The 25,456-nt window shown below is 33.2% G+C and overlaps 1 protein-coding gene across 1 annotated transcript in view; it reads right to left on the bottom strand.

Annotated features, from left to right (window-relative positions):
- side-VII (sidestep VII) overlaps positions 1-25,456 on the bottom strand; it is a 160,211-nt gene that overhangs the window by 71,565 nt on the left and 63,190 nt on the right. The window contains exon 5 of the mRNA XM_070638179.1: positions 22,453-22,524. Within this exon, the coding sequence (XP_070494280.1) occupies positions 22,453-22,524 (72 nt within the window). The remainder of the gene's footprint in view (positions 1-22,452; positions 22,525-25,456) is intronic.

Genomic DNA, 25,456 nt, shown 5'->3' on the forward strand with positions numbered 1-25,456 from the left:
TTTGCTATAGCTTGGGGAAATCTAAATGATATAAGTATACAGCATTTCTGGACTTTTTTGTAATTTGGACGTTGTTTAAAAGCAGCAAAAGGGAAGATTATACGCAGGTGAGTGATTGTGGCGCATTTCCTTCTTTTTTGCATTATAGAGGTTATTCATTTAACTCACAGAAAAACCGCAAATTTATCATACATACATTAATAAGCCCGTTACCACATCATTTCCGGGCCGAATCATATTTTCAATTTGTATGATAATTTAAATTATTTCTTTTGAATAATTTTGTTATGCGTTATGAGTTATTATGGTTGAATTGTAAGATTTGAGGTATTTGCTTGTGGTTTTTAGATGAATGATTATGCGATCTGATCACATGTCCTGTTTTGTGGGATTGAGGAGATAATTATCGACCATTATTGTAAATATTTTGATTATTTCTGGGAAATCGATTGTAAATTAGGTCATAATTAAAGCTGTTGTACCACGATGGCTATATTATGTCCCGGAAAGCACATGGAGTTGGAAAGATTTGAAGACAGGTCAGCGTGACTGTACAATGGTACTCGATTTCATTGAATCTTGCCAAAGTTAAAGTTAGGATGGCGTAGAGCTGGATTTTGTCATGTACCATCCTAGTGTTTTGGAGAATCAGAAGTGATGTTCAAAAGACACTATAATTCTGAGTATTAGCTCATACAATAATTATACAAGCAACTAAATGAAATGTTTCGATTTGGAACTAGAATATAGAAAATGGATTCTAAAGCTGACTGAGCCAATTAGATAATATATGGAATGTTTGGAGCTAAGGCATCATTGAGCTTCTGTTAGAACACTTAGAAAGTGACTGATGATAGAAACAGTAATGCACTTGGCATTGTCAATTGACATATGAAAGCTCATAGTGGTACATTGACAGGAGGTCATTAATCATAATTGAGAAGTATGATTTTAAATTTGATGTAAGTAAGAAGAAGAACTTAAAAGCTCATCGTCCAAATCCGACTTTAACCGAAAATAAATTAAAAAGGCTGTATTAAGAGGTATTTCGGTAGCCATTAGAGAGCTTAAGACGCACAGAGTCAATTTAGCATCAATAAAATGTTCATCATGGAGCCTTATATGAATCGCAGAAAAGCCAGTTTCAGTTTCATCGCTTGGAACTATAAATTGTATATTTGGCAAGGGTCAGACACTCCAAAAAGCAATACTTATAATACTTACTGTACTTGTGTAAATGTACAGTAAGTACAGTACTGTACCACTAGAGTGTCTGACTCTGAATATTTGATTCGGAGCCGCTATAGATCTACCCTTACTAAGCTATTGCACCAGCTGCAAAGCATATGTATCATTGAATATTACCATACATCCTCAAAACAATCATCATATCCTTAAAACAACATTAAATATCAAATTCTCTCATATTTACACTTCTAATAAACCCTAAAATCACAAAATTGTAACTTAAAACAATCTATTTAATCTTCTCAAAGGTACTTAAGTAAATCGAGCATTTTTCATTTCTATCCATGGACTTAACCATAACTGTGAAAATATGAAATGAAAAAGTTTTTTTTATTTTATTTTCCGACTATTTAATAATGTGAATTATGTGATGAAGAATGATGATAAACTATTTTTCGCTATTTTTTTGAAAAAAGAGAGAGAGAGAGAAAAAGATGGAGATAGTGCAAAAAAAAATATGTTTCACATATAAAGGATAATACAATGAGAGATATTGTTTCAAGAGATATATTCTGTATGCTTTTTTTTAGTGCACTCTACGTAGAGATTTATTTTTATAAAGTTAAATGAAAAATAAGCACAGAAATGAAACGAATATAACTCAGTCAGTTAAAATATACAGAAAATAAAATAAAACTTTTTTGTATTTTATATCAAAAAAAAAAGAAATAAATGCACATCACACATGAGAGAAAAAGAGACCGACGAGTGGAACGATATGAGCTGCATTTTTAAAAAAACTTTAATTTGATTTAACTTTTTAACTATTTTTATATTTCTCTATATACATCCCCATGCACACATGTGTATCAACGCAATATCACATCATTTTGGATTGGATTTGGTTATTTAGTTGCTATGGTTTGGTAAAAATAAAAAAATTGTTTGTCAATGTCTTGGCTACTGGAAATTATACACAATGTCTGGTAGGCTTTTATATTGAATTTATAGTCAAAATATGTTCTTAGAAATTTGATATTGTGTCTTGTTCATATGTCTGTGATTCTCAAGCTGTTATGGAGTGGGTGATATCAGGTATATTTGCACAGATGAGGCTTGGATATCGAGAGATGTAGGTAGGATTGTTTGAACGCTTGGTGTGATATTAGCACTCAGACATACTTGAAGTCTGAGTTCTGCTTATGTTTTTAGTAAGACCGAGACCTAAATTTAGAAATTTCATGATTATAGCCTTAAGGAATTAGTGTCCTTAGTCACTTTGCTCATTGTACAATCAAGTAGAAAACTGCAGTAAGTCCCCGAATACAACAAATCGGTAATGATCAAAAAGCCAGTTTCAGGTCGACGTGACTCCGATTTGGTCTATGCATTGGCATTAGGCATTATGCAAAAGTCATGTTGTTTTGATTTTAAACGACTTGTGAGGATATTAAGGAGTTAATCATCGAAATGGACCTAAAACAGCCATTTTAGTGTCGTCAGAGCACGGTTCTATCTATTTTGTCATCAATACGACGACTTAGCGACACCCTAACGACTATGATGTGTCATTGACGCTGAATCAATGTCAAATGTTTTAGATCTTGCATAAAGCTAACTTTTTAACAGAATACCACTTAAGGAACGACTTAATCTTAACTAAAGCTCTTACAAACAGGAAAATACACCAATTATTAATGGACCTTACAACCCACATTTCTAACAACGAACACACATACTCACACAATACATTATCCATCTCCAATCATACCTACACAATATATTTGTCAAATTGGATTTTAAGGACACAAAAGATTCTCTTGGGATATACAATTAATTAAAAATATCTCAAGCATGAAGATTCACAATCGATAGATTTTGTAATAATAATTAGATTTTCATGTATCAAATTAAGTCTTTGCTTTGTGATATCAAATTGCTGTTCAATTTAGAAAGTAAATAAATATTTATTTCTGTTCCTGGAAATTTTAATGAGACTAAAAGAAGTCTTTTTTTTAATGTTCTTTGATGTTTCGTAATTAATTGTGGTATTCTTTGATATAATTTGATTAAAAATTTTTTGAGTGAATGAGTCATCTTGACTTGAATATGAAAAAGTTAGAAATTGAAAATTTTTCTAAAGAAGAATTTGAAGGGAGGGTAAGTATAAATCGATATAAATTAAATGATTTTAGGCTTTTTAGTTATTTTAGTTTGTAATTGTTATTTTTAATTGACAAGCAACATAAAGCTGAATTTAAGTTTCACATAACTATGTCTAAATCCTACTTTCTCGTATTAACAAATGGATCTCGAGTTCCAATCGGTTTCTCAAGGATTCAAAGTCCAACCATTTATAATCCTTAATATTGGCTCAAAGTAAAACAGGATGTCAACTTAAATACAAATGTATTCATCCAAATTGAAAATTTGTTGTGAATAAGGTAGCAAAATTAGATAAGCAAAGGGGGGTTGTGTGAGCAACGATGCAAAAGTGCTGGGAATTAAAAACTGGCAAAAGTTATCTAAAGACAGATCCAGCTTTCGACGAATTCTAAATGTGGCAATGGGCTCCAGTGCGTCTTCGCCAAGGAAGTAAGTAAGTAATGGTTGCAAAAGTGCCTTGCAGGGTGCTTTGGTAGCTGAGTCAATAAGGTGTGAATAAGGGTTCATGAGGCTGGGTGTTGGACCGGAGAGGTGTAAGTTAGGGAAGGCTAGACTAGGTAGTCTCTTTCTCAAGAACTCTTATAAACTCCTTGTTGAACTGAGCTTTCAAAATAATTGACTAACAATGACTGAAACTAGCATTACGTAGAATTGGTAAGTACTTTAGGAATTCGGACTCCAATAGCGCCTGCACTTGAGTAGCTTAATCTCCAAAATCGAATTCTGCCAACTCTGCAGTTAGGCAATGTAATATGTAGGCCGTATATCGAAAAACAGAAACACAAACTTTAAGATTCAGTAGCTTTCAATTGACTACAGTATAAAATTACAAAGTAAGCTAATAAGGAAGCAAATTGAACTAAAATGCTAGAAAATTCAGCAAAAACATCAAGCAGATTTGTTGCCAAAGTAATATTTACTTGTCTTTTCTAGGTAAAATATATAAACTTCAACAGCCTTCAAACCATCTTAAACATGAAAATCAAACAAACATTCATTCAATCATACCCAAAAATAAATTTCCCTAGTCACACAAATTCCCACCCATATTACATCATTTCAACCGTTAAGTAATTGTATTATATTTATGATTCTTGTGACTCATCACTATGCTTAAAATAGCTTTCTTTTTTGGTTTAGATGTTTCTAAGAATTATATTTTTTCGTAGAATCATCTTTCGAATACGAAAGCATCCACAACAAAAAAAAATCATAAATTTCATTAAATTGTTCATGAATAATGTTAATCTACTGAAAATGGCAGCATAATTTCTTTCGACATCAAACCACGAATCGAGATAAAAATCGTAATAAATGCGTCAATTAACTCGTATATATTTTTATTAGCCATTCTTACTCATCATGTTTTCAACTCTCCTCGCAGCATTTCACATATACATCATCGATTCATAGAACATACAGTCAGTATATGTATATATCATGAAATAGTTTATTATTCAAAAAAAAAAGCATGCAATGGCAATTTATGTTGAATTTTATTGCATTTATGCCAGCTTTTATATATTCTTTTTTTTTTTTGTAGTGCTTTATCCTCATTCCTATCAAATGAACTGCAACGGCTGCGAATCAAACATTGTTCGGTGGTGAAGAGGAATCGAATGTTTTGGCAAATGTGAAGCAGTTCTTTTTTTTTTGTTGTTGTGTATGTCAAAACAGCCGTTACTGCTACAGCTAACAGAACAAAAAAAAATGTATATAATACAAAACAAATGAACCAAGAGGCAAAAGATGTGAACCGAACGATATAATCATAAAAAAGTTAGTTTTTTTTATCCATTCCATTCCCTAACATTCACATATAATATATCTATGATCTTTCGCTAACTGCAGAGTCTTAAATGTCAAGAGCGAGGAAAAGCGATTTATTTAACTGTAAAATATTATGCTTGTGTGTATGTAATAAAGCATAAGAAGAATGGCAAAAAGGAGAAGAAAAAAAAAAGATGAAAAATGTTTTGTCGCATGAAGGAATGAAAGATCACATACGAGAAAATGCTTTCTTCAGTATATTATATACGATTATAACTTCATTGCGATGCTAGTGATATAAAAATGAGGATGGAGGCACACACATACACAAAAAATAAGAAAAGCAAAAAGGGAACAGAAAAAATATTCTTAAAGTCGTTTTTTTGATGCTTGCCATGAATTTTATAGCGACATTTTTTGATAGAAATTGAGTGTTTTATGTCTGTCCGTCTATCTGTCTATCTGTCTTACTCTATGGAGTTCTACATGTGAGTCTTACAGACAATCACTGAAATGACAATATGACACATGACAATATTCAATTAATAGAATTGATCATGCTTAATTTTGGAAGCATACCCCATGTTAATTCGGTTCTATGCTCTATGCTTAATATCTAGTGACTCCCAAACTTTCTCTATCACAACACATTGAACCACTTAAGCCAGCGAGACTATTATCCGTCATAAACCAATTAGCAACACGCCTGCAAGATTTTTTCTCGCCGTCCAAACATTGAATACTAAAGATTCCCAGAAATCACACATTACAAAAATTCTGCACTAGACTGACTTAATACGAGTTTAAACTCAAATTCTATGAAAAACCAACCTCAAGCTAGTACAATGCTAGCCACAGGCCACAAATTAAGCATTTTTTGTACCATTTGAGGCTTTTTTTGATAGTCATTTAACTCATTCAACTGTCCGTCTACCAATCATTTGATCTGTCTGCTCACTCATCCTTCCGTTCGCTTACACATCTGTCTGCCAGTAAGTCTTGTTCATCTGATTGTTCGTTTGTTTTCTTTCATTTTTGTCCGTGAATCTTTTGATCCACATATCTGTCTGTTGGGTGATGTTTGGCTATTGAATTACTTAATAAAGAGGGCTGACCTCTAAAAAGCTTCTAAATTGAGTAGGACTAGTTCCTTAATGTTTTCAGGACCTATTTCAAAATCATATTCCTACTTAATTTATGAGCATATTTTCTAGTAGAGCTGAGTTTCCACTAGAATGTATCCAAGAAACGGTCCAAAAGAGAAAAACGGTAATTTGGGTTTTGAGAGGGTGTTGCAAACTCTTAGTTCCAGTAGAAAGTAGGTCCACGTTAAGTACAAAATCGACCATAAAGCGATGTAGTTCAAAATCAGACAATGCCCATAACAGCCGAAATTAATATATTAATTGTTGTACTCAATCAGTTTAGTTAAGAATGCTCATTGTTAATTCAGCTTCTGTTATACAGCACCCAGAATTCAGAAACAAGTGGAACTTACAACTGAAGTGAAACTGGCTACGATTATTAGATCCAATGTACAGTTAATTTATAGACGGTAGAAATTTCGAGGAAGGCAAAAAAATCCTATATTAGATGTGTAGAAAAAGACAATAATGTGCTTAATGTTCCAAGCGGGGAGAAGGTCACGAAGGATAGAGTCAGTTTTATACATTCTCTTTAGACGGCAACGAACTGTGCCTCAGACTAGGAAGAATTAAGTAAAGGATATTTAATTATAAACATGACATTTGTAACAATTGTTATGAAATGCCAATTTTATGACTAAACTTATGTTCGGCTTAAGGTTGCCAATTCCTACCTTGATCCAGTCCGGCATATTAAAGAACTAACATCCAAAAAATCAACTTTATAATTCTAAGACTACAAAAATTGCGCTTCTTCACTCCAAATACTCGCGATATCTATTACTAGATCTTCTCTTCATCATACAACAATTCACAGTTTGGCAACACAAGATGAAAGTTAAATCCTCTGAATTGTTTTTCAAATTATCAACTTTCTCCTCCCTACTCACTTATTCACATTTATTTTCATTCTTCTTCATTCTTTTTATCATATTCTATTGTGTGTATATTTCTATCATTTCTAAATTTATTTTTATTCTTACTGTATTGTATGTTATGCTGTACAACTTTTTTATATATGTTTCCCTTTTTTTTGCTGGTGTTTTTGTTTTTATTATTATGCATTCATACATTCTTATAAGATTGTTAATCTTTTGGCACTTTAGGTACTTATGAATATCGTCATAATAGTTATGAATCGAAATATGTTATAGACATAAAAATATATAGAATACAATATTTTTTTACCCCCTTTTTCTTTGCTGCTTTTCCTTCATTCCTTCTTCGTTCTGTCTTTCCATATTTCGACAATGAAAACCTTTTTTTTTGTGTTGCTGCTGCTCAGCAATAAACAATAGGCATTCATTCGTACATTTCATTCATTGTTAACTACATTGTGTGTGCATGTGTAGGTTACATAAATATATCACAAAAATATTTTTTTTTGTGTACATGTCATCATAGGCAAGGTATGGTAAATATAGCTTGAGCTTTTCCCATTCATTTTTGTCTGTTTGTGCTTTGAATGAGGAAAAAATTACGTTTATGTGAGACATAGGAGAGAAATTGGATATACTTGGAAGATGGAAATGAAAATTGGTATTATAAATTATTTGAAGTAATCGTACTTAGTATTAGAAGGCGTAGGCAAATTATGACAGAAATTAAGATGAATTGTTTAATTTTACTTACGTTTTTTTGAGAGGAAATTTTTGAATTATGCTTTGGATTTTTGTATGAGTTTGAGTTGACTTTGGAATATTTATTTGATATTTTTTGAATTTTTATTCTATGCTTGATTTAAAGTGTTTTGAAAAGGTCTTGATTCCTATGGAAAATTTATGAAAACTGTCAGTATTCTAGCTCAAAAGACAGTGAATTTGCTCACATGTTGTTGTGATGTCATCATGGTTTAATAGGGCTACTTTGTATTGCCGACTAGTGAGTCGTTAGTACGCGATATATAAAATGATGAGGTCAACATCTTCTGAGCACATTTACTTACTCAGTTACATACAAGAAAGTGTCGCTGATATATACTTACTGTAGAAACTTATTGACTGTACCGCAATTAATCCACACCTCAGTAAAATAAAGTAAGTAACAAAACATCTAGCATTTTTCAAAAAAATTTGCAAAATTTGAAATCTTTCCAAGATTATTCACTTTAATAATGTTTAAAAATAGAATTTATTACTCGTAGTTTACGAATGCTCCAGCGTGTTGCTAATAATCACTTTATTTTTTCAGCAATTGAGTTAATCAAAAATGATTTAAGTACGAAATTTAAATTGATGAGTGACACATGTTCTGATTACAATTTTTTCGCATTAAATTCAAAGTTTACTCAGATTTCAAATTTCTGGATTTTTTAAGAAAGCAATTGAATTTTTAGGGTTTAGTCCAAAGCCATGAGACGGAATTTCATGTATTTTAGAAGGGTAGGTTTGCAATTTTTGTCATACCTCTTATAAGTCGAATAATCGATATAAAATCCAGTCGGTTCAGCTTTGGCAAGGTGCCGTATTCAAACTGAGTTGACACCAAGTCAGTCACGTCAGCTTGAGTCCGAAATTTTGATCTGCGTTAATCGTTTTGTGTCATTAGAGCTTATAGTTTGTCCAAGACTTCAAATCTTTGGTTTTGAATTTCCATTATGCCAACAAACAAGAAGTTGATCTAAATTAATGTCAAGGTATTTGGGCACCAATAATGATATCTCTCAATTTGAACTCCTTGATTGCTTCTCATTACCATGCAACTCGATTTAAACCCCGTCTCCTGCTCTCCCAGACATCATTAAGTATTACTTTGCATCACTCAAAATGTCACATTAAATGTCACCAATTCTCGTGACCCAATTATGTATTTATAACTAAATTCTTAATATTCCTAATAAAAACATCACCGCATGTTGTCCACGCAATAGCCACTTACACCTAGCACTCAACAAACTCATTCATGTCAAATCAAACTTTCACCCATGAGCATGCAGACTAATTTCACGAAAGGAAAGGAAGCAACACTTCATTAATCCACAGAAAATAAAAAGTAAATTTATCAATCCTTGGAATTGTTTTGTAGGAGGAGGGCAGCAACCAAAAAAGGAACAAAAAAATGTAAGGGGAGGTCACATACAATATAAGTAAGAATAAGTAATGCATAAGAAGGTGGAAAGGTAATAATAAATAAGAAAATTATGGTGAAAATGATTGAAGTGGCAGCACCAAGTAAGAATATAGAGGTGGTGGATATGGGATGTAGGAAAAAAAGCTATTATGAGGTAAATTGATTGCTTTCGCTTTCAGATTTTACGAAAGCCTATTAATATCATGTGAAAATAAAGGACTATAGTTGTTTGAGGACAAATGATATTTCCAATGCTTTTTGCTGCTATACCTTCCGAAAATATTTTTTTTTTTTTGCTTTCTCATTTCATTTTCTATGTCGTTTTATTACCATTTCAAATTGAATTTATGACATACATTCGTACTCATATGAACTCGGGTTGTGTCTTTGTATAGATGCATAGAAATATATAGTCTGTGGTGTTGTGTATGTGCATTTTATGAAAATCTTCTCAATAAATGTTTTTAAGCTTACTATGATTTATTGCCAACATACAAACATGGTCCATTTTATTTCCTTGTAATTTTGTCATTAATTGATAAATATGATAAATTAGTATTATTATCAAGGAACGGAATTATGATGATTAATTTTTGATTTAATTGCCTCGACTATGCTGCTTTTACGTTCAAATACACAAACTTCTTCATTCTACGTGCATATATAGATAGGTTCTTTTTTTTGCTGCCGATATTAATATTATTAGGTTAGCCATGAAGCTTTACCATGTTTAGTTTCTACGAGAACTCAACATATCTTACATACATATCTACATATATAAATGCTTAATAAATGAATGTATGCTGTTGTTATTTATTTATATATTTATTTAGTTTTTGGCCATGTCTAACTTGTTCTTGGCATCAAGAAAATAAAATTTCAGTTTTTTTTTTGTGTATTCTGTATGCTGTTTAGTTTTGGGGTGGGAGATGAAAAAGAAAGGGAGAATTGGATTGAGAAGAGTTAGAATAAGGATGAATGGAATGGGGATTGAGTGATTAGAATGGTTTATAGCGCATTTTTTAAAACACAAAAATCTGTTTTACTGTTTAGCTATGGCTAGTTATTGTCTACGGTCATTTACCTAGAGGACTCAGATATTAGAGTTTAAAAAAAATGCCTAGATATATCATTGTAGCTCTTGATTATGCCAAGACATAACCTAGACCTACATATAGACAGTCTGAGGGCAACTACAGTCTAAATCGACAAGCCTATCTATTGCTGTGATAAATAGTAAACAGAATCTGGCTCAGGTTAGAGTCATCCTGATTTTTCTCTTCTAAACCCTTATATCCATGATGTCTGAGCAAAGTGGAATCTGAATTATCGAGTATCGATATGAAGACGAATCTGTAAATCAGTGCGAGATTTATGCCTTTTTGACCGATTGATTAAGCAAAAGACCGGATATTTTTATCACTCTGTTGAAAGTAAGTGAGTTCGATTCCCACCCATGGACCAATCTCGATATGACAAGGATTCGCGAGCAATGCTCACGACATTACCCAACAACACACCTAACCCCCAAACTATTCATTAAATCTTCAATTCTTAACTCCAAACCATCATCATAATTTGTCAAAAAATCCAATTACAATTCCGGAAGTTCATTTGACAAACAAGACATGACATCAAGCTTGGCTATTGCTTCCAGTATAAAATAACTAAAAAAGATTAGAATAATTTGAAAGCATGTATAGTGAGTCTCTTTTATTCATTCGGAGGCCAGCTTTGGTCATAAATACCTCTTATCTTTTCAAATAAAGCAATTTCGCCATGACTGAATATTCATCATAATGAAATACAATAATAAAAACGAGAGATCCTCTCCTCATCATTCGTCTGTCTTTTTTTTGATTCATTTTCTCGTCTCTAACCAAAAAAACCACAATCGTTTCTCTATAATATGAAAAAATAGTGGATAATCGAGGATATACATAGCAAAACCGTAACCTAGTTTACAAAAAAAAGGATGTTTGCATACATGTACCATGTGCCATAAAATATACTAAAGATACTTTGAAGGACATCAAATAGATTTCATTTCAATCGCTGTATCATTTCTCAATGTTTCATGGATAGAATCTTTAATTCATGCTTGCTTCTTCTTCTTTTTGTTCCACTTTTCTCGACCATTAATTTTCCTTGTCTGTTTTACTACCGCGTTTTTCCTTGAAAATGAGATTCGAGTAGGATGAAAAAAAAAAAATGTTTCTTGATAAGTTGAAATTAAATAATGTTCTGTATATATTTATGTTGGGTGTGAGGATTGAGGATGAGCATCCTTTTTCGAATGGATTTCTTGCGATAACGATGTTTGTTGTTGGATTTCAGAACAAATTTTAGTGTCTGTGGCTGTTTTTAGAGTTGATTTTTAGAAGAGGTATTAAAAGGAATTCAAAATGTGCTGCTTTTTAGGCTTACTGATTGATTAAGGAGAAGTTTTGATATAAATCATCAACATCCCGAACTGGCAGAAGGTTTCGAAGGATAGAGCTGTCTTCAGACATTCCCTACGCGTAGCAATAGGCCCTCGTGCGCTCCAGTCAAGGAAGTAAGTAAGTAGTATAATATTAAGGATGCAAGAAGCATTATTTTTTAGTATAATTTAGAGATTTTGGAACCTAGCAGTGCAACGTATTGACTAATATGTCTCTGTGTTCATGACTAGATGTAATGGTTTCCTGACGACTATCAAACAGTTAAATCCAGTCAATTTTTACATCAAATTTCATTGTTCAATTAGAGCAATGATGAGCACCTTTATTTTCAAGCACTTGATCTTAATCACATTTCACTTCATAAGGTTCATATGGCCTTTCCAAAGAGTTTGACGACACACTAGAGTACCGTGGCACTAAGGTTGTCCATCATTGCGTTATCTTGACGACTTCCCTACAACAGATTCCGGTCAATTTTTACAACAAAAATTGAAATTTGCTGCATTGTTCAGTTAGATACTGCATATAAACTTTGAATCTTAGTTGTTTGGCAAAAATGCGCTTTCAACCTCAATTAGTCGCCATTTATTACTTGTTCAAAAATCGAAAACCACAACTTACAACTCTATAAGTACCTTCCACATGAGTAATGAACCATAGAATTATTCAAAAAACTTTTCAAGATTCAACATTTAATTTATTCCAAATATATATATCCAAAACTTTGCTCCTCCCAAACACTTAGTCAGTAGACCTTGGTTAATAATTTAGACATCGACATAAATTATTCTATAACACGCAATAATTTCCTATAATATCATTTCTAGTCTAGCAATATCACTTTAATTTCTTTCGTATAATTTCAAACTTCGTCTTTTTAACTTTTACATGAAATTTAATTTTGCGGTGCTTTGGATGAGAAGCACGCTTGTAATATTACCAACACATGTAGGTTCTACGAACTTTTTAGCGCATTTTTGAAATTTTTTTCAAAAAACAGAACACCCACAGCTATTAGATGTGATGGTAATGTACAGACATAAGCGTTGTTCTATTTTGGGAAAAAATGCGGTGAAAATATATGAAAAGCTTTAAGTCGACTCGAGTTGATTTGGATGAAAGTCGATTAAATTAAAATGTATTTGAGCTACAACGAGACAAGTTCAACTATAATTCTAGTTTTAGAGAATTTAAGGTATTGTTGAAAATTAACGTAGGAAATCGAATAAATGGCAATTTAAAGTTCATTTGTCCCTTATGATCCTACTAACTATGACTTGATTATTATTTCTTATTGATTCACTGTGAATCGTAAGGCGTTAATAAAGAACCGTAACTTCATTCAACCTAACACATTCTTAGATTCTCATATGATTTAAGCTTTAAGGACCAATTTATATTTATAACCACATTAAACTAAAAGTAGTGACCTGTAGGATATGGCAATTTAAATTCTAGATTATCCCCTAAGAAGCACATAAATCAGTTAATTGATCCAAAATTCGGCACCAAGCTGATGTGACTCTGGCATTTAAATCGAATTCCGATACCAAGTTAGAGTCACGACGGTCTGGAGTGGATTTTGATCGATAAACTGACTTGTGCATTCTGGGTCCGATACATGGTTCGAATATTTGCTCCCGAACAGCACACTGCTTCAGATTTTATTTTTAACCATAAAAATGGACCAAAATCAGCCGCGTCAAAACCATAAGAGCTACCTTATACCTTGTCATGTACATGATGACATAGCGAAACCTTCTTAACTGCACTGTGCTGCTCAGAGCTTCTTTTATAATTGAAATTAAACGTCATTTTCAAACAATTCTTGAGCAATCCTTAAGAAAACATTCAAAAAATCCTCAAAAAAAACCCTAAATTTAATTTCCTAAAATTTAACTTTCATTCAGAAATGTAGAGCTTGTATTCAGCAGAATCACATAAAGCGATAAAAAAAAAATTCCCAAGAACAATATTCTTTGTGTTCATTTTCAGAAGAAAAAAAAAACACATTTCGAGACACTTGTTTCGTGCTTTGTTTCACAAGATGTCATTTTCACATCAAGTATGTATTCCTTGAATAAATTCTCAATGAACATTCTTTTTTTAATGTTTAAAGTTGTGAAAATTCTCTTTTTTTTGGAATGGATTTCATGGAAGGATGACTATTTGTTTAGTGCTTTTACGAGTTTGTAGTTTTAAATTTTACAATCGGAATTGAAATATGTTTAATATTTAATGACTTTCTGTCAATTAAGGAAATGTTTATTTAAAAGAAAATTTGGATTGACAAAACATAACCACATATTTTATGGCCTACACTTAATTTTCTGAATATTTTAGAAATTGAAACTATGAAAATTAAATTGTGGGTTTTTGTATAGTAAAGTCATTAAAAATTAATGGATGCTAGTATTTATTTGGTATTGTTTTGGAAGTTTGTATAGTCAATATTAAGTTGAGGGTCCATTTCTCAAATATGTAAAGACACCTCTGGCACCAGAAAATAAATTCTGATTTTGAGGCAACATCATGAATCAAGATTCCATGATTTCCGGACGATAGAAGAGCTCGTGGACGACCAAAGAACTCTTGGAAGGAAGCTGTTGATAGAGACAGTATTGCGCTGGGCATTGGAAATTGGCAAATGGAAGCAAGCGATATAGAAGCTTCAAACCACAATTTAGGAATGTCAGTGACATTACAGCATTCTAACCAATTGCTTTTTGGCTCAAATTGGCTTATAATCCATCACCAGATCTTTGTAACATTGTCATAAAATTGATTGATATAATTCAATGCTGTTCGCGTATTCCTTAGTCTTAGGGGATTGTACAAGGGTATTTTGGATCAATTTTTACTTATGGAACCAAATTTCGTCAATTATCTGGGGCTTTTCGAGACTAAAATTCCGAAATCTAGCCTCCTTCTCTACTTATTATGCACCCCCTTCCACCTCCTTCTCTCCCAACTAATCGTCCTCTTTACACCTCCCACGCCTTTCTCGGAAACATTCTGACAATGACACTTAACAGCCCCAAGAGGCAAAATGCAATTTTCACCTTAAAAATGACTCAAAATCAGTCATCACGATGCAGCCAACCCATCTTAGCGTCTTACCATTAATATGGCGACTTATCAGAACCCTAGCAGACCCGTTGTGCAGTTCAACTAGTATAAATTAGTCAGCTGTCTGCAGATTAAAACTGCAATCATTAAAAATACTTTTTTAAGATCTACGATTAATTTTTTAATTTCTTTTTCTTAGTTTTTCAGCTCAACAAATCCATAAAATTGCTATAAAATTTTCAAGAATTATTTGAACTTTTCCAATAAAAATATCTTAAAATTTCAATCGATACTAAAAACTTTCAACACTTTATCGACAAAAAATCATCAAAAAAACATTCCCATTCCATCATTGAAATTGCAAAAAGCTTTTAATCAGAATTTCCATCCCCTCCAAAATTACGAAAATGTTCAACATTACTTTATAAAAAACTTTCCTTATTAAATTTTCTTTAAAAAAAATCCTTTTCTTCTTTCAAATTCAAATTTTATATCAAAGATTTTTTTTTTCGCTCCTCAATCCTCATTCATGCTCACTTCTTTCTTCTTTCTCAAGTTCATTTTCTTAAATTATTCATCAAGTGCCATACTTTTTAGACGCTGCTCAAATAACTCAACATTTTATTGCGATTTTTCATGTGATGAGAAGCAGCAGCAGCAGCAGTGAATGAGAGAAAGGAGGGATAAGTATGGATAAAAGACTATTTGAGAATGGCAGAAAAGCATTTTATATTTTTTGGTCAGAATTGATGTAACAAGAATGTAAGATTGAGTGACTAATACGAGCAGGCATTCAGGTATTTCGGCAATCAAATAGCCCAAGCATCAGTTTGAAAACCTGGCACTCTGACATAAAAGCGGTTCAGCAGTTGGACAGTCAAGTAACCAGATTGTCAAGTAGTAGAAAGTCAGTCAAGGCAATTAATTAGATAGTTAGAAAATCAAGCAATTCAAGCAAGTTAGGCAAACAGTCAGCAGTCAGGAAGACTGGTAGTCTGATCATTCAATCAGAAAATCAGGCAGTCAGGTTAAACAGGCAGTTAGTTAGGCAGTCAGATAGCCATACAGTCCGGACATTCATAAAATCAGACAGGCATTAGGCAATCAAACAGCCAGATCAGGCTGTTAGTCAGTCAAGGCAGTCAACAAAGCAGTCAGGCAGTCAAACTGGTAGAAGGCAAGTGTCAGTGAATCGAACAATCATGTAGTCAGGACGTATGGTTATCAGGTAGCTAAGCATTCAGGAAATAATGCATTCATCCAAACTATTAGGAAGTCAAATGTCAGGCAATAGGGCATTTAAGAAGTGAGAATGTCGAGCAGTTAAGTAGCTTGACAATCAGGTTGTCATACATTCCCGAAATTAAGCAGTCAGATAGTCAACTAGAAGTAATAAGGCAAAAGGACAGTCAGACTAACATCAAACACTAAAATTCAATCAATTAAAACTTTCGTTCACAAAAATCAAAGGGATGAGCATGAGAAGAACTTAAATATAGCTTTCTGGTATCTGCCATATATTACATAAATATTTCGTCTTCCAATGCACGTTTATGTATATGTAGCAATGTTTTGTTTCGATACACTCACTTTCCGAAAAAAGCAACAAAAAAAAATTGAGGGGTATTGTGATAAATTTGCGGCGAAAACGAAATATCTGTGTCCAGCATACAAAATAACGTAACATAAATTCAAGATACATACAACAAAAAAGTGAAAAAGATAAACTAGATGCGGACGAAGAAAGAAAGAGAAGGGTTTGAGGATGGGAAAAACTGCCAAAAAGAAGAACCAGCAACAAAAATTGTTTATATTTGTCTATGGATGGAATGTGCTGCTCCGTTACTAGCATAAAATAAATATTTTGCCAATTGCATGTGATTTCTCTCATACTGTTGTTTAGTCGTTCCTCATACTCTTCAATACACTACATTAATTCGTCTTTTGGTGCTGTTTGTATTTATTTTGGATTATTTGGATGGATGGCTGGTTGATTAAGGGTTGATTGGATGTGTCGTCCAGGAATAGAGATGTTGAGGAACTCTATAAGATTCTACGAGGTATATGCTGTTCGCAGGTCATTTTTGGAAGTCAATGACTCCTAAAACTGATCGAATAGCTCTCTAGTCTCCTCAAAGCTCCTTTTAGACACGTCAATGACCTCCATACTTATCAAGTAACTCTCTAGTCTCCTGAAAGCTCATTCATGGACGTCAATGACCCCCCAAATCTTATCAACCAGCTCACAAGTCTACTAACTCAACAAACACTGACACTTTTATGATAAAAGCACCGAAAAGCAAACATCACTGACCTAGGAATAGCTTTCTATGTTAAGGATATTCTCAAGAGTATCAAGCTTCTATTATTTTATGTCAGCTACTCATTTCAATTTTTCTTATCTTATGCGCTCTATTCCCTAAACATAATCAAACATCATTACTCATACTCCATCTCGATCTTATATCTATCAGGGAGAGAGACTTTTTGTTGCCATTTGCTGTTATGGCTGTTATATCAAGCGTATAACATAAAACTCGTTCAGTATTTCTAAAAAAAAAAGAACTGCCAAATAGTATTAGTAAATAGGCTAACGGAACACAGCATAAAACGATGGCAATAGAATATTGGAAATGTACACATATACATTGAGTGAGAAGGATTGTAACGACAACAAAGAGGGAATGGTATGTAGAGGAATGGAAGTGAGAGGAAAAAGCTTCTTTTTTTTGGTGTATGTACCATCCATGAATGTTATTGAACTGTAAATAGTATGACAAGAAAAGAACACAAATTTTCCTTTCCTATCTATGCTGCTTGCTGTTCTCTTTTTTTTTTTTGTGTACGTCAAGCAAAATGTATGGCGACATCGACGACGACGCAAACCACATAAGTGATGTCAGCATCAAATAAAAAAAAAATTATATATAACAATGTTAACTTACAATGCATACAATCTATATATGTGAAGGAAGAGGAGAGTGGATGAGAGAATGATTTGAACAGCCAATGACAAGCGATAATGTCATGAAAAAGCAATAAATTCTTTTTTTTTTTGTTCCTTTTTTCTTTTTCATATACTTTATTTTCATTAAAACAATTTTCTTCTTATTAATTCTCTGTTATATTTTTTACTTGCTTTCTTAGTCAAAGGAAAGAAAGCATACTGCACGTGTCGATGATAAAACACAAATATTTAGCTGTCTAAAAATTTCTTCTCACATTTCTTCCTTTTCATTTCACAGTGAGATGTGCTTTCAAACGATTTTTCAGTGCATTTGAGAATTAGAAAAAGGTAATGCAGAGATTTGGATTTGTCTGATGTCTGTTACAGATGCTAACCTTTCCTAACAGAAGGTAACCTTCAATAACTGGCAAATTACATGCTTTCATGGTGCACAAATACCACTATGGTACCTAAATTAGGTTTCTTTGACTGTTAGAGCTTATAATCCGACACCAGATTGATTTCTGGAGTTTTTAATCCAGCAGATGCTGAGAATCATATCTGATCTCAGGTACATACCCGAGTGGACAGTAATAACATTAGAATTAGACATTCATTGGACATAAACAAGTCAATTGTGTATTTTTGTTCACTCAGAACAGGTAAATGTTACACAAACGGAAGGCAGGTGGGCATTATCATTAGAATGAGCCTACAACCATTTAGTAGAAGCTTTCAACAGCTCCAAAGTGACTACTAAATTATTGCCATTGTCACTAAACGAATACAGCCCGATTAATTCCAAAAAGGCCACATCCGTTCAAAACATCTTGCTCGCTAGGACTTCACTGCATCATGGCTAGTGGAATGACTGAAAGTTGCCCTGTCAACACCGTGACGACGCATTTCGATTAATTTTCAAGGCAGAAAATGGAATACGACATGTACTAGACCATTAAATGTGAAGCTGTTAACTAGACATTAGAAACCTTTTCAACTCTAGTCCTATTCTTTTATGGAAAATTCGTCATTAAATGCAACAGTTAAACAACCCCTTAATCAATTTAAACATCCATCAAAAATGCGCTTCCAACACAATCCTTCAACGCCATAATTACTTGATTTATATGCTCATACTTTCTATAATAGCATCAAGCTTAGCAAAGCAAATGTATGACGAGGGAGATGGATGGATGAAAAAAAAAAATGTCGAGAACAGAAACTGCAAAATGCTTCTGCTGCTGCTTTAGATGATGATGAAAAGTTTAACAGTCCAACGTCAAGAAATTATTTATTTTCCTAAGCACTCCGATTTTTTGCATGACGAGAAGGAAGAAGGAGAAGAAGGAATTCGTGAAACCCATAAAGTTCAAAACATCATTAAAGTTTACCTAATGATTTTATGATTAACATCGAAAGCGTTAACGGAACATGAATTGGTTTATGTTATACAGCATAGAAGTTATCATCGTGGTTGTAAGATTTTGCTGCTGTTATGCTGAAGCCAAAATAGTTTTTGAGGATGTAAATTTAGAAAACTAAAGTTTAATTAGTTTAGAAAAACCTCGATGTATGGCGGCTGCTGCTGCTGTCTATGACTTTTTGAGAAAGTTGAGATTATTTCTAATAATGGAAATTTAAGATTTTTATTGGGGATGGGAATGGAAGCTTCATACCATAGCATCATCTATTTTCGTATCGTTTAGCAATAAAGTTCATCATATTCACGCTCATGTCTATCCCATGACAACATTAACCTTCAAAATATATAAAAGTTATCTAATCCTATTTTTTTTTTCACAAGCATTACTTACAGAACAAGTCACACACGAAAATCGTAACATAAATAAAACAAGCTCACATAATAAAGAAAGGAAAGAAAAAAAAACTTAGAAAACACATGAAGGACAAGCGATGGATAAAAATGACGTTGTGGAAGTTCGACGTGTTTCCATTTTCATAACTGAAAGTTTATCAGTTATTATTGAATCCGAAAAAGAATAAGAGAAAGAAAGATGAAGAGAGAAACTATTTGAACAGCAGTAATAAAATGTTATTATCAATCCCATCATTTTCATCATCTCCTCCCTTTACATCACTGTTCATTTTATCATCATCGTATATGGTATGTTGTACAGATGGAGTTATATTGAGATAGAGTTATAAAGTTACAATGTTAGGGATCAGGGATGTGCCGATAGATCCCATTATGGTGTTAGAGACTAAATTAGATGGATTTATGGATGTTTGGGGTTTGTCAATGGGATGTTTGGAGTTTTTATGTGAAAATGTGATGAATAGTCTAGCAATTCTGGGTTCAAATCTTAAAAAAGGATATAATATTGAAATGTAGGGCTTGCTTGTTCCGGTGTCGTGATTGGACCGTCCACTTATTGGGTAGCGAGAATAATCAACTTTTTAGTCCCCTTTCACTCATAGCTTTAGATCTGGACTAAGCCCTCGAAGGCACACGGTATTGAAGTGGCCGAAATTCTAGCACCAAATCAGCATAACTTATGGCACCCAGATTCAATGAAATCCGGCATCAAGCCAGAGTCATGTCGAGTTGGAGCAAGATTTTCGGCCTTTTCAATACCGTGTGCCTTACTGGTAATATCTGAACAGCTAAAGTTTGCAACAGAACGTTGACTCGCGACTTGGAATTCGTATAGAAAAGTCAACTCAACTTAACTCGATTCTATTCCAAATCCTAATTATCTTCCAGCTCTGCCCTACAATAACATGTCAGTCTAATCAATAATTCATCAAATTCTATTGGCACACACACATTTCCAATCACATCTCGACAATGTACAAGAAGTGGTAAAAAGTAACTAAGAAAAAAAAAATAAATAAAAAACGTATTCATGATTAATGGAAAAGTTATACTTGCAGTGCTGATAAAATGATGTTCTGTATAAAAAACAGCATAACCGGATATAAGAATGTACGCAAAAAAAAAATAATATTTATACATGAAGGGATAGCCCGGGAAACATTGGTAGTAAATGTGGCGAAGTTAGCCTTCGTGGTGGCTTTATGGCAACTTTGTGGAGGATTCAGGAATTTTTCATGAAAAACTCTAGTCTAAACCAGAGCTTGAAGTCGACTCGACTTGGGTCGACTCGAAGTCGACTCGGTTTTTTCTGGTCGAGACTATACACGAATTCGAGCTATGGTCTAGCCTCTCATTCATTATTCTCTGTCGTGATGACGGTTTAGTTTTCCCCAACTCTGCACACTGCAAGACCCAGGATATATCAATGGAATATGCTTAACCACAATTTGTTCAACAAATCACACAAACCGAATTTAGAACAGCGAAAAAGCTCCCGATTATAGCAAAACTTTCCCTGGGATAACATCCGGTAACTTTGAGTCGACTGCCCGACTTCCTAACCAACTAAACCATTGGCACTTTTTCACTGCTACGTTTGACGTCCGTGACTGCCGAAAATAGGCGGCTCCCATTTGTTAATAATGGAGGGTTTGTGGAGCCTAAAAGCTCCTTAGCAGAGCTGTTTTCATTTGAATCGCTCGGGTAATATCTTCGTGTCGATAGACACAGCATTGCATTTGGGATTGGCAATTTACAGGCGGAAGCCGGCGATGGAACCAGTTATAGGCGACATCTGAGGGAGACCATGGATCACAGTTGATCTGTACGGCCAGCGAACCAAGTAAGTAAGGATAATATCTTCTCATCAACATGACAAGACTGTGTAACAAGGTCATGCCAACTCCATTGTACAGCCCGGGATAAATGAATAAAAAATTCTAGTCTTGAAGGAAATTTCTTATTACATATATAAATATATATGTGTATACAAAAAATATTGCTATATCAAAATGTGTGAAACAAAAGAAGAAACAACAAAAAAAAAATTGCAAAAAAATGTGTGGCTGCGCAAATGCGAGGATAAAAAGATACAAAAAAAAATCTCCGTAAAAAAGAGGAGAAGCAAAAAAGAGTTTTTAGGAATTCTATTCAAATCACGCAAATTTTCATTCAAATTAAATACAATCCTTTCTGCAAGCCTAACTCACTCCATATAGATGTGTACAGCTCGTGTATATCTCATTGCCATTTTTTTCATTTCGGAGGTTTTTTTTTCATTTTCTCTCACACAACAACTCGTATCTATGTGAAATGAATGCTGTATAGATGTACACAACAACAAAAAAAAATATAAAATTATTCAAACTTATACCTCATGAATAAGTTTTAGTACATACTAAAATTCACATAAACGGCTATTTGGGATAATTGAAAAATGTTTAACCCTTTCAGGATCCCCAAACCCCCCAACCCCATATTTTTGTGGGCCTCAAACTCTCTGCGTTTTGCATTTTTTTTTGTTGTTTTTCTCTCTCACTCTCTCATATCCGGCATAAAATTCCGATTGAATAGCATAAGCATATTGCATATATACGATTTATACATAAAAAAAATATCCACATTTGAATGTATAGGAGGAATAAGGCAAATTATTTGATTGAAATTGCTTTTTTTTCTCATCATGTATAGCAATGGAATAAAGCCACTGTATTGTCATAACTGTAGATGCAAATATGTATGCAGCCAAAACTTTTTTAAACGTCCTGGAAAATTTTAGTTTTTTTGCATTATAAAAGTTAAACTAGTCATACTCACCGATTATTGTTAAATTAACAATACTATTTCTTGTTTGAGCTACTTTAAAATCTACTCGGCATCTATAAACACCTGGAATGTGAAAAAAATAAGAATTTTTTAGTTTGGTTATAGATTTTTTGATAATTGGGTAAGAGAGAAGTCGTTGACTTATGATGTGTGCTGACCTATATCTTTGGTACCTTAACAGGCAAAGAGCATGCTTTCATGGTACATAAATACCTATACTGTACTTAAACCGGACTTTTTATATACATGCAGCACTCTTGTATGTGTCAGAACTAATAAGTATCAAATCTCAATAAGCTGACACTAGAGATGTGGTTTTCTGTGCCATGATCAAAAAAATTTGAGAAAAAACTGCTTTTAATCATTCATATTTTACAACATCTGGTATATGATCTTTTTTTATGGTATGGTATTGCTTCGTTGTCTTCACAGACTCTAGTTTCTCTCATAAAATCTAGTTTTAGCCTACCAAAGCTCCATAAAAAAAAACCTTTAGCTATTCAGATCTTTAGCTCCATAGCTATCCTATAACTCAATGCATACAAAATAAACTAGCATTTCCTTATTGAATAACTTTAGAGCCTTCATTTACCCTAGTTTCTTAGGTATATTCTAGTCTTATTTTCAAGTTTGGCTTTAGAACCCTTAAAGACTCTAAACTCTTGGGTTTACTATAGAATAGGGTTAATATATTCCTGAGAATCCTTCTATCTTGCCATCTTTTTTGTGGTAAAGCTTAGCTGCTGAGGTTATTGACCACAATGACGAAAATGAGGATTAAAGCCAGTAATAAATATAAACAATCTAATCCATGGTTTCAAATAGTTGCTCTAGTTACACATATACAGCTCTAAATCATAAATGAACGACTCTTAGTCAGTTTCCGCATAAATGAGATGTGAATTGAATTTGCCTCCATTAAATACAAACAAAAAATTTTTAATTCATATTTTTTCGACCATACAAAAATCTTCAAAATACTCCTTCAAAATCAACAATATTCAGCAAGTCAATCTAAACAAAAATTCATTTGACTAGTTCAAAACTCGATTTAGAAAAAAAAATTCAAGCCCTCTCCAAAAAATGATAAATGCATGATTAATTTTGAACAATATTCACAACTTCGCGATTGAGGCACTTGATCTACATCCGCTCCGGATGAAGTGCTTACATGAAAACAAAAAATTTTTAATCACATAATGGACCATCAAGGATCGTGCAATAAATTTTGAGCTTTACTTGTCCATGAGTTGAGTTTTTTTTTTCGATTACAATTTTTCATTTCAATGAGGAAGCAAGTGATGATTGTGAATTTTTATGGGATATCCACACAACGTTGTGAACTTGTTTAATGTATAAACTTTACTTTAAATTATGTTGTGAAGTTTTAAATTTATTGGAATGAAGTTGTCATGGATTATTAGGTACGGAATGATTTGGTCATTGAAATGGTAATCAAGTCATTGAGCTTTGGGGTGATAAATATTGCTGGATGTTGTTGAGAATGAATCTGTGGTTGGAGGATGGATGGATCTGAACAGAATATGGATCTGAATTTAGATTATAAGCTAGAATGGCTGATTAGTTCAGAATAAAGGTTCTTGATACCGAAACTAAGGCTTCCTTGATTCAATCATGAGATTTGTCAAGACTGAGGCTAGGAAGAAGGCTTCCATTGACTCAATCATGAGTCTGTCAAGACTAGGCTTTCTGAATGCCGTTAACGAAAACGGAAAACGGGTCCCGTTTTTTCGAAAATCTAAAGTCTCGAAAATCAGCCGTTTTTCCAGATTGCTCTGAATTTTTGGATATTTTTCGACTCAAAAAAATTTTTAAATAATAATTTAAACGAAAATTAATATGATTGTAGATTATAAGTATTGTTTACATATCTTGCTAGAGACTTCTGTGCAACAGTCAGAAAAAAACGGAAACGGCCGTTTTTTAAAAATGCCGTTTTTGAGAAACCCTAGTCTCAGTCTCGAAAATCTTCTATATTGCTCTAGAATTCGTATGATTGTAGATTAAGCTGTTTTTTAAGCTGGGCAGCATATTTCTTTAATTTATGGCTTGATTCGGTTTGATGGTGTAATGTCTGAGCAGAACAGCCTTTAAAGACTCGAACCTCATGCATGCCATTCCGCCAATTTAGAGTAAGGTCTTTATAGTCATTTAATAAAGCGAGGAAGTAGGTTCGAAGTGCGACGAAGGAGGTTCGATTTCCATCAAAATGGCGATTTCTTAAATATTATTTAGACTGTTATATGACAAAGATTCGAACTAAGGTTTTTCAAGGTTTCTGTCTCGGCATCGATAACCCTAAGTTCGTACATTGCTCACAAAGTCAGTGACCCCATCGTATATGCATGCTGAGTTACATAGTTACAAGGTACCTCTACTAAACAGCACTTTAAAGCAGTTTTCAAGCAGTATTAAAAATAAACAACAATTTGATTCTTCTATCAATATGAACCCAAACAATCTTCTAAAATTAAGCTCATTGTGATTCCATTTTTATCATTTTTGAAGACTCTTTCAATCTTCACAAAACCATCAATAAATACGATAATTAGACAAGCCAATTAAAATTGCAACAAAAAACCTCAATTTCTCCTTCATTTCGTTCAAATTAATCCAATTCTAATTAGCAGATGCTTTCAAGTAGCAAGGTCGGATGTTCATGACTTGCACAATAATTATCACAATTCTCGAGGTAATTTCGATCATCATTCATTGGAACGATGAAATAAAAAAGAAAATAATATTGAAAGGATTCATTATGTAATAAATTGCCAAGAACTTTTTTTTTCTCGCTCGTTGTTTGTCTTAATTTATCGGACCATGCAGAAAAGCAACAAAAAAATATCGAGAGATAATGAACGAGCATTATCTGCATATGTGCGGATAAAGGAAAACAAAAAAAAAAAGAATATTTCCGATAATGTTCATCTCTATACGAAACCAATTGGCTATACATTGCTCACAATGTGAATTT

The sequence above is a fragment of the Chironomus tepperi genome, unplaced genomic scaffold, assembly GCF_022539635.2.
Source record: "Chironomus tepperi strain 1889 unplaced genomic scaffold, CSIRO-AGI_Ctep_v1 contig_171, whole genome shotgun sequence".
NCBI classification, from domain to species: domain Eukaryota; kingdom Metazoa; phylum Arthropoda; class Insecta; order Diptera; family Chironomidae; genus Chironomus; species Chironomus tepperi.